The sequence below is a fragment of the Erpetoichthys calabaricus genome, chromosome 16 (genome assembly GCF_900747795.2).
Source record: "Erpetoichthys calabaricus chromosome 16, fErpCal1.3, whole genome shotgun sequence".
In the NCBI taxonomy this organism is placed as follows: Eukaryota; Metazoa; Chordata; class Cladistia; order Polypteriformes; family Polypteridae; genus Erpetoichthys; species Erpetoichthys calabaricus.
Window position 1 is genome coordinate 5,394,654 of NC_041409.2, and position 16,628 is coordinate 5,411,281.

General features: G+C 42.2%; 1 protein-coding gene across 2 annotated transcripts in view; it reads left to right on the plus strand.

Moving 5' to 3' along the window:
• The window catches only part of LOC114667126 (cholesterol 24-hydroxylase-like), a 103,470-nt gene that overhangs the window by 27,438 nt on the left and 59,404 nt on the right, over positions 1-16,628 (plus strand). The window contains exons 1-2 of one of the 2 annotated variants that reach the window (XM_028822277.2): positions 1,633-2,007; positions 13,843-13,920. In XM_028822277.2, the coding sequence (XP_028678110.2) occupies positions 1,859-2,007; positions 13,843-13,920 (227 nt within the window). In that variant the 5' untranslated portion in view covers positions 1,633-1,858. Of the gene's footprint in view, positions 1-1,632; positions 2,008-13,842; positions 13,921-16,628 lie in introns of those variants that run through there. The other variant, XM_028822278.2, reaches the window with a different exon arrangement.

A 16,628-nucleotide genomic window follows, 5' to 3' on the forward strand; every position in this document is an offset into this window, starting at 1 on the left:
TTCTTTCAACAGCAGTTGTGTCCAGTTATGGACATTTTACCATAAAATCCTGGGCAGAATGGTGCAACGAGGCAACAACTTTGACTGCCATCTGTCCATCTTTGAACAGATCCATCCACTCATCCATTTTCTAAATCTGCTTACACATAGCAGAGTTGTGGGGAAGATGGAGGCTAACAAAGTAAGCATCAGGCACAAGGCAGGAATAAAAAACAGGTTAGCCCAACGCAGGGCAAACACACACACAAACACACACACACACAAGGGGCCAATTTAGTAATGCCAGTCCATCTAACCCACAACTTTGGGCTGTGGGAGGTAACTGGAGCACCAAAACCCCCTTGCAAACAGGAGGAGAACATGCAAACACACTTTTAAAAATAAAGCTGCCAAAACAGTACCTTAGAGGGGTTCCATAGGGGAACCATTAATAGTTCTTAAAAAAGCATCCACATGTTGGTTCCAGACAGAATTTTTTATTAAAACATGTAACAGGCTGCATTAATAACCATTAATAGATGATAACAGGTTTGTGAAACACCAATGGGTTCCTGATTTTAAAAGGACTTTTGCAAAAGGCTTAGTTCCTTATTTCTTGCTGTGTCTAGTAGTGTGCTAGGTAGCCAACTGCACAGTACATTAATCATTGATGGTATACTTTGTCCACATATTAGGAACCTTTTCAAATCCAAAACTACTAATTTCATATGGAAATAACTCTTCCTGTGGCACGGTGGCGCAGTGGACAGCGCTGCTGCCTCGCAGTAAGGAGACCTGGGTTCGCTGGTGTTGTGGAGTTTGCATATTCTCCCCGTGGGTTTCCACCGGGTGCTCCGGTTTCCTCCCACAGTCCAAAGACATACAGGTTAGGTGCATTGGCGATCCTAAATTATCTCTAGTGTGTGTGTGTGTGTGTGTGTGTGTGTGTGCCCTGCAGTGGACTGGTGCCCTGCCCTGGGTTTGTTTCCTGAATTGCGTCCTGTGTTGGCTGGGATTGGCTCCAGCAGACCCCCGTGACCCTGTAGTTAGGATAAAACGGGTTGGATAATGGATGGATGGATAACTCTTCCCAAAATAAAATGTTCATTTGTCAAGTAATGGTTCTGCAGGGAACCATACAACCCAGGAATATGCCATTAAAGAACCAGTATGGTTAAGAGTGCACCCTGCCACATAAACTAATTCAGGGAGTTTAGCAAGCACCTTATCACTGGTAGCATGTGATAAGTACAAGGCAGAAACCAACCCTCTAAAGCAATCATGTCCCGAAATGAACTGTGCGTGCTGTTCTTTGATATTTGCAGAGTGAGATGTTTGTTATCTTCCAATGTAAAGCTGGGCAGAACGACACATCCTGGCAGCAACGGCCGTCCATTTTCCAACCCGCTTAATGTAGGACTGGACCGCAAGGTGACCTTTAGTCAGGAAACGACTCTGGATGTGTCGCCAAGGTCTCGGATTTAGAAGTTTTATTAATAACAGCCCTACGCCGTTCTTTGATACCAACTTCAATCCGTATGTCGCAGGAATCTGCGCAGAAGCGCGCAGTCTGACAGCAGAGTTGACGGAAGCGCTGTTATAAAAAGCCGTCGGCCTTGGGCAGGATCTTTGACCCGATTAAGAAAATAAACACATATATAAAACGACTCACTTTTACCCCACGTTTGGTTTTGGTTTATCTGTGCATTGCAGCGCGTTTCTTTTGTCTAAGCTCGTTCTGTCAGCACGCTCACTTATGAGCGCTTTATGGGCGGTTATCGGCAGTGCCCCTTTATTACATTACGTGCTCTGCCGCTGAAACAACGAAAAACTTGAGCGACACGGCTGGAGACAGCGGACTTATCGAAAACTCGCCGTCATGGCCCTCTTGCAGACTGCTCTCCATTATACTGGCATTGGACTCCTGCTGCTGCTCGTCCTGCTCCTGGCCGCCTTCGGGTTCTACTGCCTTTACGTCAAATACATTCACTTCAGGTTTGACCACATCCCGGGACCCCCCCGAGACAGGTGAGCACCCCGGACGTCACACGACTCCTCGTGCACGGTGTAGTTGGGGTCTGCTTTAGAAACTCTCTCAACTTTAACAAGAGCTCTTTTTATTGTTTTACGTCACCACCAAAGTTCTGCCCATACTGCCAGTTTCTGTTTTAAAGTGTAAGCTAGCGGGGGCAAAGGGGTGGGAGGGGGTTTAGTGGTCAATGCACACTTTAAACGAGGTGTTCTTCTTAAAGCAGATTATTGCAATTGTAGTTTCAGACATGCAAAGTGGACAAGATGATTACTGGTCCTCGTTTTTAGAGGTCTGAATCCTCAAGACGGGACATTCAGAAGTCTCGACAGCATTATGGCCTGGAACGCAGCGTAACTGTTGTTTTATTATTATTATTATTATTATTATTTATTTCTGAATACTCAAGCCTACTGACTGCCATTTAGAGATATAATAAAACAATTCTTCATTCAAGGATTCTGTTTCTCTTACTTATATATCTATCTGATGTAAGTGTGCATTACAGTAATCCCTCGCTACTTCACGGTTCACTTTTTGCGGATTCACGACTTCGCGGGTTTTTAAATACAAGTGATTGCCCGCCTATCGCGGAAGTTATGTTCCAGACCCATCAGCAACAGGAGAAAATCCGCGATATAGAAAGACCATATAAATAAACATTTTTATAGTTTAAGCCTTAAAATACCCATCCCACATGCTTTAAACACATGTAAACTTATAAAACACACTTTGTTAACACATATGATATGTGGATGTCGGGCTAAGGATATGAGTAACATCTCACTATTATAAAACATTTTAACTTCACGCAAGACAAGACAGTGAGACAGGAAAATTGGTGATGTACAGGCTTTTAAATTATTGACAGGCAGAGCGACAAGCAGCACAAAGTCCACTTCTCCTTAGCGTTCATTCAGCTCCCCACCCCCTTGACAATGCGAACTGCGCCTCCGGGGAGGGGGGTTTGAGCGAACATGCGTTCAGCCCTCACAAAACCACACACACACACTCCTCCTTCTTCTGAACGCGCAGAGCGACAAGCAGGCATTTTGGCAGAAGCAGCACAAAGTCCATTTCTGCTCAGCATGAGTTCAGCTGCCCCCCTTCACAAAGCGAGTGCAGACACATTGAACTCTGATCGCTGCGTGCAGTGTGCAGTGTTGGTCTGCGGTGTTTAAGAATGTAGAAAGTGTTTAAGAGCATAGGAAGAGTTTATAAGAGTGTGGGAAAGGTTTATAAAGCCTTAAAATATGTATAAATAATAAAATAAATATAGGTCGCTACTTCACGGATTTTCACCTATCGCGGGGGGCTCTGGAACGTAACCCCCGTGATAGGTGAGGGATTACTGTATTAATTTTTTCTCCACTATTTATGCATTATTATTCATATCTAATATTAATTTGTTTTTCTTTGCATGTAACTGCTTCTTTAACATCTCGTAAAGCACTTTGTGCTACATCCTTTGTATAAAAATGTGCTATAGAAATAACTGCTTTTGTTGATAAAAGCACATTACTTGCCTCCATTTTACATTCAGTGTGCTTTGGAATGGTTCTTAACCACCCATGTGACAGTTTTCTGTCACTTTAAATCGAATGCAGGGGTTATAAAGCATACCTGTGGAGCCAGCTATAGACATGGCATCTGTCATTTACAGGGCACAAACACAGCTCCAAAGGTCTAATTTGGAGTCCCCAGTGCCATTTCTCAGAGGTGTGGGTGTCATTTCCTGTATTATTACTGCAGCATTCTGGACACTGCATTCCTATTTTAAATTGCTTTAAACAGATTTAGGAATGCAGAGGAGTGTTTGTCTCGGGTTCAGATATAATGATTTTATTCTATCCAGTACTTTTACAGGCCCTACTAGTATCCTCCATGCAGCACACCACAACAATAAAAACTTTCCTCCTTCTTCATCCAACTGCTTTTTCTCCAAGCAAGTGTCTTCCACTGCGTCCTGACTCCGACTCGCTTGAATGAGGTTGAATGGCTACTTTTATGTATTTTTATTCAATGACCTGGGATCACTTCTAGTGCTAGGGCATAGCATATTGAAAGCACTTCCAGGTCAAACAGAAGTCCCTGAAAGTAAGGACTACTAATCCCAGCAGCCCCTACAGAACCCAATAGGGCTGTCCCACAGGACTACAGGTCCCAGCATGTCCTGCAGATGTCTGTGTGGAAATCCTAGCCCAGGGTTGTACCATACAGCATATTTTTGGATAAAGGAGCCAGACATTATTGTGTCCCCCGGTCCTCCCATTATATTGGTCTCCAGGCTGGGAAAGGGTTTCTGTGCCCTCCCAGCTGTGAAGCTCATACAGGCAAGGAATCATCCTCCATCCCCTTTGGGATGCTTGTCCATCCACTGTGGTACTTACACCAGTCAGATATGCAAACTGGAATGTCACCCTTCTCTGTCTGTGCAGCATCTTGAAGTGGAGCTTTCAAAGTAAAACTTATACAGGCATAGGAAGAACATGTAAAGTCTACACTATCAGAGATCAAACCAGAAATTAAGGACCACCGTACTGCCTGGAATGAAATTCACTTAATGCCAGATATAATCATTGATTGACATTCGTGCATACTGCATAGTCTAGGGAAAATTATTTCCAGTCAGTCATGCATTTCTATATGTAGATACTCGAATTTAGTGTCCTAGGGAACATGGATGTGTAATAACAAAGTTAAGAAGTGACTTGCCACCACTGAACTTACTAAAAATCTAGAACTGTTCGAAATGAAATGTGCCTCAGTGCACATGTTTGGCTCATTTGTGCGTAGCCCCAATGGTTTGCCCAGACTGTTTATAAAAGCTTTTAGAATATCCTTTTCAGCTACAGTACAGAATGGTGTAGTCTGCTCCAGATTCCCATTTCCATTTTAGTGTACAATTGCTTCTTGGTAAATTCATTAAGTTATGGGAGTTGCAAAGTAAATGGAAAAAACATCCGACGTTAACATAGTATTCTCAGACCTGCTTATAAGATAAGTTCAGTGTTTTTAAAGTTTACAATCATGGCCTACATTAATTTGTCTTAGGAAATTGTGTGTTTTTAAGTGGAGCATTTTTATAAATAAAAACAAATGCAATGCCTATTTTGTGGTTTAAAATGTTAAAGGACATCACATAGAAAATATGAAAAATAGCCTTAAAACTCAACAAAGACACGTTCTTCAAAGCAGCAGAAAACACGCCTTCCCCATTATTGAAAGTGTTGACAGGTAAAATTCTCAAAATGCTAATACATTTAAAAACAAAACACACACGCAGAAGGAAACTGAAAATGTGTCGGTGTACTTGTGTTTTAAAGGTAATGTCTTTTTGTATGGACATGGATGTGACTGTTGTGCAATATGTGAGCCTTCCCCTTTAATAGTATTACCCAAGATGATGTGCAGTTGAAGAAGGGACTAGATCATGAGCTTTAGTCCATCCATCCATCCATTCTGTTCCGCTTATCCGAGGTCGGGTCGCGGGGGCAGCAGCTTGAGCAGAGATGCCCAGACTTCCCTCTCCCTGGCCACTTCTTCTAGCTCTTCCGGGGGAATCCCAAGGTGTTCCCAGGCCAGCCGAGAGACATAGTCCCTCATTAATTTGATTAATTGATTAATGAGCTTTAGTGTTGTGTTTTAAGCACTCAATACCTAAGCATTCAAATCAGAAAATACAACTGTAATAGCTGGAACCATAAGCCATAAACTGAAAACAACTTGGATATGCAGGTTTACAATATGCATGTAATCTTAAGATGCGGATCAATGCTTGAGAATATGTTTGGTTTGAAAGTTGACATTTTAGTTAAGTGTGTTTTAAGGCTTTTTTCACATTTGCAGTGTTGCTCCTTAGATCCCATTTTATACTGTCTGAACAAACACAGTTTTTTATATATTTTTAATATATATACACTTTAGAACCGAACGTCCCATGGCATATTAATGTGTACCATCACTCTGAAAAAATAAATAATATAAAAAATGGCAAGCGTATCTGTTAGCTCAATTCAGGGCTTTGAGATAACAAAAACCTTTTCAGCAGCAGCAGCAGGCACAGCCCTGAGCAGAATGCCAGTCCATTGCTGTATATATATACAGTATATATATAAAAACATACAGTAAAGTGAGGGAGTGTGCAAAAGTCTTGGGCACTTGAAATTGTTCATAAAATATGTGTCTGAGACGGTTGTTTGATGTCTCAATGGGAAAGAGCACATTTTAGAGGTCCTAACATTCCTTTTGCAAAAAGTGAAACAATAAAATATTTACATTTCTTTATAAAAAAGAGTGGAAGAAACAAGCTTCACTTTTAGTTTAGGTGATAGAATGCCAAGGCTTTTTATTATTATTATGGGGGGATTCGCATGCTGTGAACACGCAACACTAATTTTGTAAATGTCATTCGATGCTTTTTATAACACAGTTCAAGCTGGTCCACAACAGGTCCTACATGAAGGCCTCTTAGGCAAAATAGCTGCGTTACACTTTGGTCAACTGAATTACAAAACAGATTCCATAACACTAAAAGGTGGGTTTGTATACAAGCTTGCAGGGTGTGCCTTTTAGAAGTACAGTTGAATATCCAAACCTGATAACATCAAGGCTTGCTCAAGTAGCTAGAACAAAGAGTTTACAAAATGCAACCCGAGTTGTTTCACAGACTGTGGGCAGGCCTCAAGTTTGATTTTCTTACACTAAATAAACTAACATACAGTATGAATATAGCTGTGCCCAGTTAAACACGTGAGATCTTTATAGGAATACAGCCCAGTGCTTGACTAAGCAAATATATTGCAGGTGTTTTATCTGGCTATGAGTTTAGACCAATGTTAAGTTTGTACGCAGTCAGTTTCACTACTGCCTCAAGTCTCCTAACCAGCAAAGCAACAGAAGTGTCGATCATCAACCCGACCCCAATTTATTGACCTTGGTCTAAATGGTCAATTTTATCTTTATGATATACAGTAAGTTACTTATGAATTACTGTAATATTTCAGTTAGCCTGAGTTACTATCATTTGCAAAGCTTTAGGTTATGCAGTACACCCCCAAATTTCGCAGGGATTACGTTCCTAGATTTTGGATGTGGTTAAAAAATGCCTATTTTTATAGTTTAAACCCTAAATATGCCCCCAAACACTTTAATTTCAAACTCAGCTTAATACATTACCTAAAAATAAAGAATGTAAAGGTAAACCCGTATACTGTACAGTGCTGTACTGATATGTCTCCCGCAGTGCTAGAATGTAAAATACTGATGTACCACTGTATGTACTGTAATTCATGCAAGCGCGTTTTCATTGCCAGAAGCCTTAGAAGGTGCAGGGCATTTTGACGGCATCTTGGGGCTTTAAGCCTTAAACTGCCACATACTTTGGGGTTAATGCATCCCTGGATGCCAAATACTTTTTTGCTGCACTTTAACTAAATGTCACAATTCACAAAGAAAAAGTGAAATTTTAATGGAACACATTCTTCTTCATGCAAAGAGCATCAAAATTACTGCAACACTGATAATTTTACACACTGCTAATGAACTAGAAAAACTACTGGAACAATATGTACAAGGTGTAACTGACGCCATGGATGAAATCACCGAGCCAACTGCGCTTGAACTGGCTGCACACAAGCACATAGAGGTAAGTGCTGACGCTGGCAGGCTAGTCTAGTGCAGCGGCTCAATCCCAGGGACAGTGAGGCTGCAGTGCTGCAGGGTGTCACGCTTGGGTCACAGAATTGCACAGAAACAGGAGATTGGAGAGACAGGAACTTTATTCAAACACTTGAAACAAACATGTCTCTTTCAGAAGTAAAATGAGCTCAGTATGCAGTTAGTTCTCGTTTAAAAGAATAGGCAAACATCATAAGGGAGCACAATGGGAACGGGACACCCAACAGGAGCAGAGGATGTCTGGGGGAGGAGAGAGAAACAAAGCAATCAGCCAAAAAGGACAGGTGCTGTTCAGGCTTTTAAGTATGCGTAGTGTCACCCAAGAAGCTTATCACGCGACAGAGCAGCCACAAGTAAGCCCAGCAAGTAAAGGAGCAATGTGAAGGTAGTCTATCAGCGTTTTTTAAGAGGGTTTTTTTGAGGAGCATCTGTGTCTTCTAGGGGTGCGTTCAGCCCCCCTGCTCACAAGGGGCTGACTGTGGTCATGAGCTGGTTGCTTAACGAATGTACAGCACTGACTGATCAGCTCCTGCGTGCTCGCAAATGGCACTGGGAAATGACTATAGCCGGTTGTGGCGGTTTAAGGATTCAGGGGAACAAAACGGAAAACACAAGAACACTCAGCTGGGGATGCATCACAGTCAATCAGCAGCAAGGAGAAATGAATAACACTGTAGCGGTCCGGTGCTGCTAGGATTCACACTGTCGAGAAGATGGCGATTTATTTATTTTTATGGTGGAGATTCCAGGGAGGCACCCAGCCTTTGCCCGACCCACACACACTCACAAACAGGGACAAAAACAAAGCAAACCGGTAATCAAACAGCAAATAAAGAATGTAATGAAAACAACGATACCACCCCTGTTACCCTTACGGCGATTACACATTAAATACAACAATGCACAAAGAAAACACATACAGTAAATCATGAAAAACGTCAACGGAAGAATTGTAATGATGAAAATAGATAGTTCAGAGATCCGCACGTTGAATGGGAATGTAAAGATTGTCCCACCGCTAGTTCCTGAAATGGTGAAGACGGGTGGATGGGTTCAGGAGCGCTCCTTTCGAAAAAAGCCATAAAAATTGTGGGGGATATTTGCGGTTTCCGCTAACAATTATTAGATAGGTTCTAAGCAAAAATCCGCGAGTGACTGAGGCCGTGAACTCTGAACCGCAACTTCACGAGGGTATACTGTATACCTCTAAAAAGCATTACAGCTATGGCTATTGGTCACATTTTATACGTGACCTCAGAGGTTAAGTACTGTTTAACTAGCGTGTGCTTTAACCCCTTCACCGCCCTCTGCCGGATATATCCGGCACCGTTGTTTTAATGCTAACGCCATACTGCCGGAATTATCCGGCACATTTGCCTGTGGTTATATGAATGCCTGGCGCGTAGTATAACTGACGGTTTGGCGTGGGTATTATTACTACGTTGTATTTCGACAAGTCTGTGGTTGTTTTGGCCGGTCATGTGACGTGATTCGCATGTAACAGCTGTGAATATGGCGAAACGTAAACTGACTTCAAGTGAGGCTTTGCAGGCGATTTTGGACAGTTCTGATCATGATTGTAGCAGTTCTGAAGAAGATTTTAGTGACAGTGATGAGCAGCAACGTGCGCTGCATGATATTGTGAATGAAGACGCATCGGATGACGGCGCTGAGTGGGTGTATCCCCAGCATCTCAGCTGGGCTGCTGCCCGTGGTGAACTACCTTTTCTGCATTCGTTTGAGGCAACATGTGGCTTTATTGTTGATGTAAACAATTACACTGCTGAGCAGTTTTATGAGCTGTTTGTGTCACCTGATTTGATCAGACATTTTGTTCATCAGACAAATCTGTACGCAGCACAGTTTATTGAGAAAAATCCCAATTTACCTCCACATTCCCGTGTTCGTGCTTGGTTTGACACTGATGAAAACGAAATGAAAAAATTCATTGGGATTTTGATGTTGATGGGAATAATCAGAAAACCAGATATTGAGATGTACTGGTCTACAGATCCTATGTATGCAACACCTATTTTTGCAGCTGTCATGACACGTAACCGATTCTCTTTGCTGCTGAAATTCTTTCATTTGAATGACAACAGAAACGAGCCAGATAAGAAAGATCCAAACCGCGACCACTTGTTCAAGCTACGTCCTTTGATTGATCATTTATTTGAAGCATTTCAGTTGCCCTACATGCCAGGACCGTCAGTTGCAGTTGATGAAAGTTTATTGTCGTGGAAGGGCCGCTTACAGTTTCGACAGTATCTACCATTGAAAAGGGCACGGTTTGGTATTAAGATGTTTTGCTTAGCTGAGAATTCAGGTTACATTTATAGATTTCGTGTATACACTGGCAACTTGCACAACATTTAGTGGTCAATACTGCTTGAATAAATGTAAAAAATGTAAAAAAAATGTAAAAAAGTAAAAAAACAAAAATTGTTCAGATTTCGCCTGGCGTGGGGAATATTTAGGGAGTTGGCGGTTAAAGGGTTAAAATAAAACCTCAGCGGCTAGGTAGCTCTCTTAATGTGTGCTTTATGTTTATAATATTTCATATGCAACCTCAAAGGCTAAGTGCTATTCCTTAGCATGTGTTTTGGAAACACCTTAGAGGCTACGCATCTTATCTTAACGTGTGTAACATTTGATACAAAGCCTAACTATTTAATAATACTCAATATTTCTGAATATTCAGACTGTGAACCTCAGGGGCTGAGTTCTAGCATGTCCTTACAGTAAAAAGGGCTATACTTTTTAGATTTAATTACAATGATAGTAGGAAGATAATTCATATAATAGTTGTAGCAAGCTCAAAATTATATATATTAACAAAATGGAAGAAAATTATAAAACCGTCAAATAAAGAATACTAGAAATGCACAAACACCATTTCCATTTGCTCCTGAGAAATACAAAGAGAAGGGAAATAGACCCGTACATTGTACATTTTACCCACAGTAGGCATGCCAGGGTCCTGCTTCATTAAAAGGCATAATTATAGAAAGATTTTCCAGATATATTAGAGCAGAAACATACCTTTCTGAAAATAACCTCAAAAGATTCATCATAACATTAGCATTAATTTAACACCAAACATACTTATGAAGGTAATACACATGCCAAAGAAATTCTTAAATGATGTCCAGTGATCTAAGAAGACATAAAACTGGTTGACTGTCCATTTGGTGAAGAGGAGGAAGACTTTTAACAACTGTATTGTTGGGAAAAAGTCCAATCTCCTCCAGACGTAGAACAATTCTCCCAAGATGGACAATGAAGTTTGCATGTTCTCCTCAAGTGTATGTGGACTGAGTGTTCCTAACCTCAGGTATTGTTTAATGGCTAGTTATTAGAAGTGTGTCACTAAGCACTCTCAATTGCCAGAATCTGTGTTGTTAAATGACATCCTCCCAGTTTAGGCTCACAAGGAGCTCCCCAGGTTTTGCACATTACTTATTAAGTGAAAGATCTGAGATGTTAATATAACAGATATTCAGTATATAATGTAAATGGTATGCTTGTAGAAATGCAGTATATACATGGAAATACTTTCATCTCTATTTATGCTATTATTTCTATTAACACAGTTCAAGGAGTGACATCAACAGCATTTCAAAAAATTAGCAAAGTAAGAATTTTCTGAAAAAAAAATGCACTTTCAAAGTTTAGAAATGGGTAGGTGACATATAGTATTGACCAGGAGATATCAAAAATACAGCTAAGAGTGTATATGTGCAGTGATCTAACCACTTGCAAAGGGAATCTCAAAAATAAAAACGACAGCATTTTTAAAATGAAATAACCATTTGCTTTAACGTCAGTCAGTCATTTTCCAACTCTCTATATCCTAACACAGGGTCAATGGGGGGTCTGCTGGAGCCAATCCCAGCCAGCACAGGGCAGGAACAAATCCCCGGGCAGGGCGCCAGCCCACCGCAGGACACACACATACACTAGGGACAATTTAGCATTGCCAGTGCACCTAACCTGCATGTCTTTGGACTGTGGGAGGAAAGCTACGCAGGGAGGACCCAGCAAGCGAACCCAGGTCTCCTAACTGCGAGGCAGCAGCGCTACCACTGAGCCACGGTGTATATGAAATTAATGCGACACAGTGGTTCTACAACATAGGAAAATTTTCTTTCAGCTACTCCCGTTAGCGGTTGCCACAGCGGATCATCTTCTTCCATATCTTTCTGTCCTCTGTATCTTGTTCTGTTACACCCATCACCTGCATGTTCTCTCTCACCACATCCATAAACCTCCTCTTCCTCTTTTCCTCTTGCCTGGCAGCTGTATCCTTAGCATCCTTCTCCCAATATACCCAGCATGTCTCCTCTGCACATGTCCAAACCAACGCAATCTCGCCTCTCTGACTTTGTCTCCCAACCGTCCAACTTGAGCTGACCTTCTAATGTACTCATTTCTAATTCTGTCCATCCTCGTCACACCCAATGCAAATTAGGAGAAAATGGAGTTCGGTCACAGACAGTAATATTGTATGGATTATGTTGCTAGTTACAACAGGAATGAGATACAAGTTTACAAGTATAAAGTGTCACAGCTGGCTGAGGCTACAGGGGTGCAAGTAGCTCCAACCAAAGGGGCACGGAAACCTCGGAGGGGGTGCTGAAGTAGTAGACCCCGGGGTCCCAGTAGGAGGGGGGAGGACTGCCTGTGCGAGGCATGACAGGACGCCAGGTGGTGGTGTCCAGGCAGCGTCTCCACCCCTGTTTCTGCGCTTTGTTTTGCAGGACCGGACCCTGGAGCTTCAGGAGTAGGACCCACTTCGGGGATGAGCTGCCCTCACGGGACGAGCCGCTCCGCCCAACGGGTCTTCACTGGCGGTGGGGCAGTGTCGCAGGTGGCTGGGGGGTGCGACCCAGCCGGGATACCCCGGAGGAGGGCTTACGCCTCCCCCAGACCACATGGGGGCGACCGCCCTGGCGGCTATGGGGACCACGGGTACAGAGCTTTGAAGCTCAACCCTGCAGGGGCCCGTGGTCACCGCCAGGGGGCACTCCAATGCCTTGGGAGCCCTGGACCTCAGCACTTCCGCCACACCCGGAAGTGCTGGGGGAAGAGGATCAGGGACACCCAGAGTGCTTCTGGGTGCAGACCCGGTACTTCCGCCACACTGGGGAGTGCCAGCGGAAGCTCATCGGAAGACACCTGGAGCACATCCGGGTGTGGATAAAAGGGGCCGCCTCCCTCCATTCAGGGGCTTGAGTCGGGTGGAAGAAGGACAAGGTCTGGGAGGAGGCAAGTAGGCGGCCTGAAGAAGTGAGGCATTTGATGGTGGCGAGGACTTTGGGGCTATTGTAAATAATGGACTCTGTAAATAAACGTGTTGTGGGTGAGCTAAACGTGTCCGCCTGTCTGTGTCCGGGTCATCTTCCACAAAAGAAAACTGCAAAACTATGTCCATGTCAACATTTTTGGTGAGTATAGTTAAATGTAACAAAAAGTAAAAGGTAATTGCTGAAAATCTAAACTAAATAAAAACAAAAAAGGACAAAAAATAAAATTAGAAAATGGCAAAAAACTAAAACTGAATAAAAACTAAAAAAAGAACAAAAAACTACATAAAACTAAAATTCAAAAATGGTGGAAAATAGAAATAAAATCAAAAACTAAATAAAAAAACAAAAGCTAAAAAATATTTTAAAACTAGAAAAACACTGAGGTGAACATAACATTTTACTAGTAATCCCTTCACCAACAGAGCTTGATGTAAAGTGCAGCAGCAACAGAGCTGACGTGAGGTCATCAAAGAGACGTGTTAAGATAGCTCTGTATGGCGATGGGACTGAGATCCATTAAGAGCAACTGTCACTACTAGGAGGTGACCAGCAGTCAGTTGTCATTACAAACAGTGGTTATGTTTGTGTCAAATTACCGTTTAGAAATCACCAGGAGACACACTCAATTTTATTTAATGTTTAGAGTCAGAATGTTTTCTTTCATACCTGAGAAGCTAAACTTTGTAGAGAATACAGCTAAACACAGGCATCATCAGCTGAGCAGAGTAAGTGGTGATTCAGTGTGGACTTTGTGACAGTCCTCGTTGTGGTGCTTCTGTAACTGAACCTTCTGTTTTCATTTTCCAACTTCTTCAGAATGTTTTCTTTTTTCTTTTTCTTCTTCAGTTTTTTACTGGGACATTTCACAAGCATTAGGAAGGCAACAGATTATTATGATGTCAGCCATGAACTATATCGCAAATGGTAAGTCATTCAAACATATTTTTTATGATTTATGCTGTAACTTTGGTGGTACACCTGAGGTCTATGACAAGTTTTTGTTGCTCTGTTTGTGAGGTTCTGAGTACAGCTTCTTCTTCTTCTTTCGGCTGCTCCAGTTAGGGGTTGCCACAGCGGATCATCTCCTTCCATATCTTCCTGTCCTCGTCATCTTGTTCTGTCACACCCATCACCTGCATGTCCTCTCTCACCACATCCATAAACCTTCTCTTAGGCCTTCCTCTGTTCCTGTGACCTGGCAGCTCTATCCTTAGCATCCTTCTCCCAATATACTCAGCATCTCTCCTCTGCACATGTCCAAACCAAGGTTCTGAGTATAGCTACAGTAACTTATTTCTTGTTATTCTTATTTCTGGCAGATTATTTGTCTATAAATTGATTTTTAGCTAGTTTTGTTTTTAAAGTGTTACATTTCAATGTCATGTTCAGCTTCATTTATCATTGTAGTTGTTCCTAGTAATCTGCGTTTGTGCATTCATCAGCAAATAATATCATGATCAATGTCTTATTTAAAAGTAAGCTGTTTGGAATCTTTTTTTTATTTTTTTTCTCACAAATAAATATGTATGGCTCTGTGGCTTGGGAATTGCATCAGCAATTAGAAGGTTGACGGTTCAAATCCCGTAAATGCCAGAAGTGACTCCACTTTGTTGGGCCCTTGAGCTAGGCCTTTAACCTGCAATTACTTCATCCTGAGTATGACGTTAATCTGCAAGCAGGTCCTCCAATTTACAGGGAAGACTTGGGGGTTGGTGGCATGATTGGCACTCCAGCCACCATAAAAAACCTCCACTGTTCTGCTGCACTCGGGTCCCAATCCAGGTGGTTCATTGTGTGGTGGATGCGCCAATGTCCTATCAGCCCATGCTTCCAACCTCTCCTCATGCACCCTTATTTTTACTACTATGCTCAATTAAAAAAAAATTTATTTTCCACAGAAAGTTAAATCTTTCTGGGTAAAACAGACCTGGGGCATCATTTATAAAACTTAGCGTGGGAAAATATGCACACAGTGATAAAACAGGAAAATGCATGCACCAAAAAAAGATCAGATTTATAAAACCTGCCCTACGCACATCTCTACATAATTCACCCTTTATAAATTACAATCACCTTGTAGATACAGTACGTTGTGGCCACTAGGGGTCGCTGTTGCCCCGTGATACCCCACAGACAGACGTCCAGGACACACGTTTAAAAGCACCAAGAAGAATTTTAATATTTTTTTCAAATAAAGTGCACAAAGCACCACACTCGCCACAATTCCACAATATTCAATAATTAATAACAATAATCAATAATCCTCCACTCCCAGCAGCTTCGTTACTCAACCACCCAACTCCTGCTCTCCTGCTGGGTCTGCATCAGTCCTTTAAATAGTCCTTGACCCAGAAGTGTTCCTTCTCTTCTTCCGGGTCAAACGCTGTATCATCCGTCTTCAAGTAGCCCGGAAGTACTGTGGGCTTCCGTCCTCGTGACTCCGAAAGTACTTCCGGGTTATAAGAAAAGTAGGAGTCCCCAGGTCCTTTATGAGCTCCCCCTGCTGGCACCCACGGCACCCAACAGGGCTGAGAAAATGGACTCCATGTCCCATGATGCCTTGAGGGAATTCGGGGTACATTTACCGCCCAGGGGAGCTGCCACCTAGAGTCCTGGGGGAGGCAGTGTCCTGGAAATGCTGCCCTTCTCCACTCTTTTAGTTTTGGGACTTCCCAGCCGGATTGAACTGCCCGCCGTCTCTCACAACATGCACATGAACATGCCTTGAATGCCACCCTGAAACATCCATACTGTATATGTAGCATGCTAATCAACCTTACACATATGCAATCACAATGCTGCAGAACTTCATTGGCTGGTAGAGCAGCCTCTCATATAATGCGCCAAGACCCCACCACCTGCATTCAAGAGTATCTGGTTGTGCTCCACAACTGAGAGCAGAATATCATGTGCAGCATTATAGGACCTCTAGGAAGACCTTCGCTCAGAAGTTACAACAGCTCACCAATATATTAGCTGATCAATAACCAAAAAGGTTCTTCAGTGCAGATATGTAGCATTGGCCCCCTTAAAAGGGAACTAAAATACAATCAGCACAGCAGATTCATTGTTTTTGAGGTGTGATATATTTGTCACGTCAACACACAATGTAACAATGGCTTGGTGATATTAATTATTATGTGTGCGAGTCTTCATTTAGCCAGTCTGGCTGCATCTCCCTGCTTCATCAAGAGTGTCGTTATTTTTCAGTTTCTCCAAAATGTTGCGTATGGTTGGGTCAGACTTGCCGCAAATAAAAGCTTATTCCCCTGTCACATTTTGTGTTTGCGTTGGAAGTTGGCGTACGCGTGTTTCAAGCCTCATGTTGTGCATACACAAGATTTATTAATAAGGCCTCTGGAATTTAGCTGAAAACTAAAACATTCATGATTTTATCCTTTCTTTGACAGTACATTTTCTAATCAATGTCTTGAGGCTTATACTCTATGTAAATCCTTATTTTTTTATTGTTTATTTTCTTTACATGCTAGTTGATCTTGCATCTAACACTTAAGTAATATGTGAGATGATCCTTGTTTTCATGTTAAAAGTGTCTTTGAAAAGCAAGTTGATGTGCATTTTCACTTGTTAATGCACTTGTGAGAAAGCGGCAATAACGAGAAGTCAGTCAA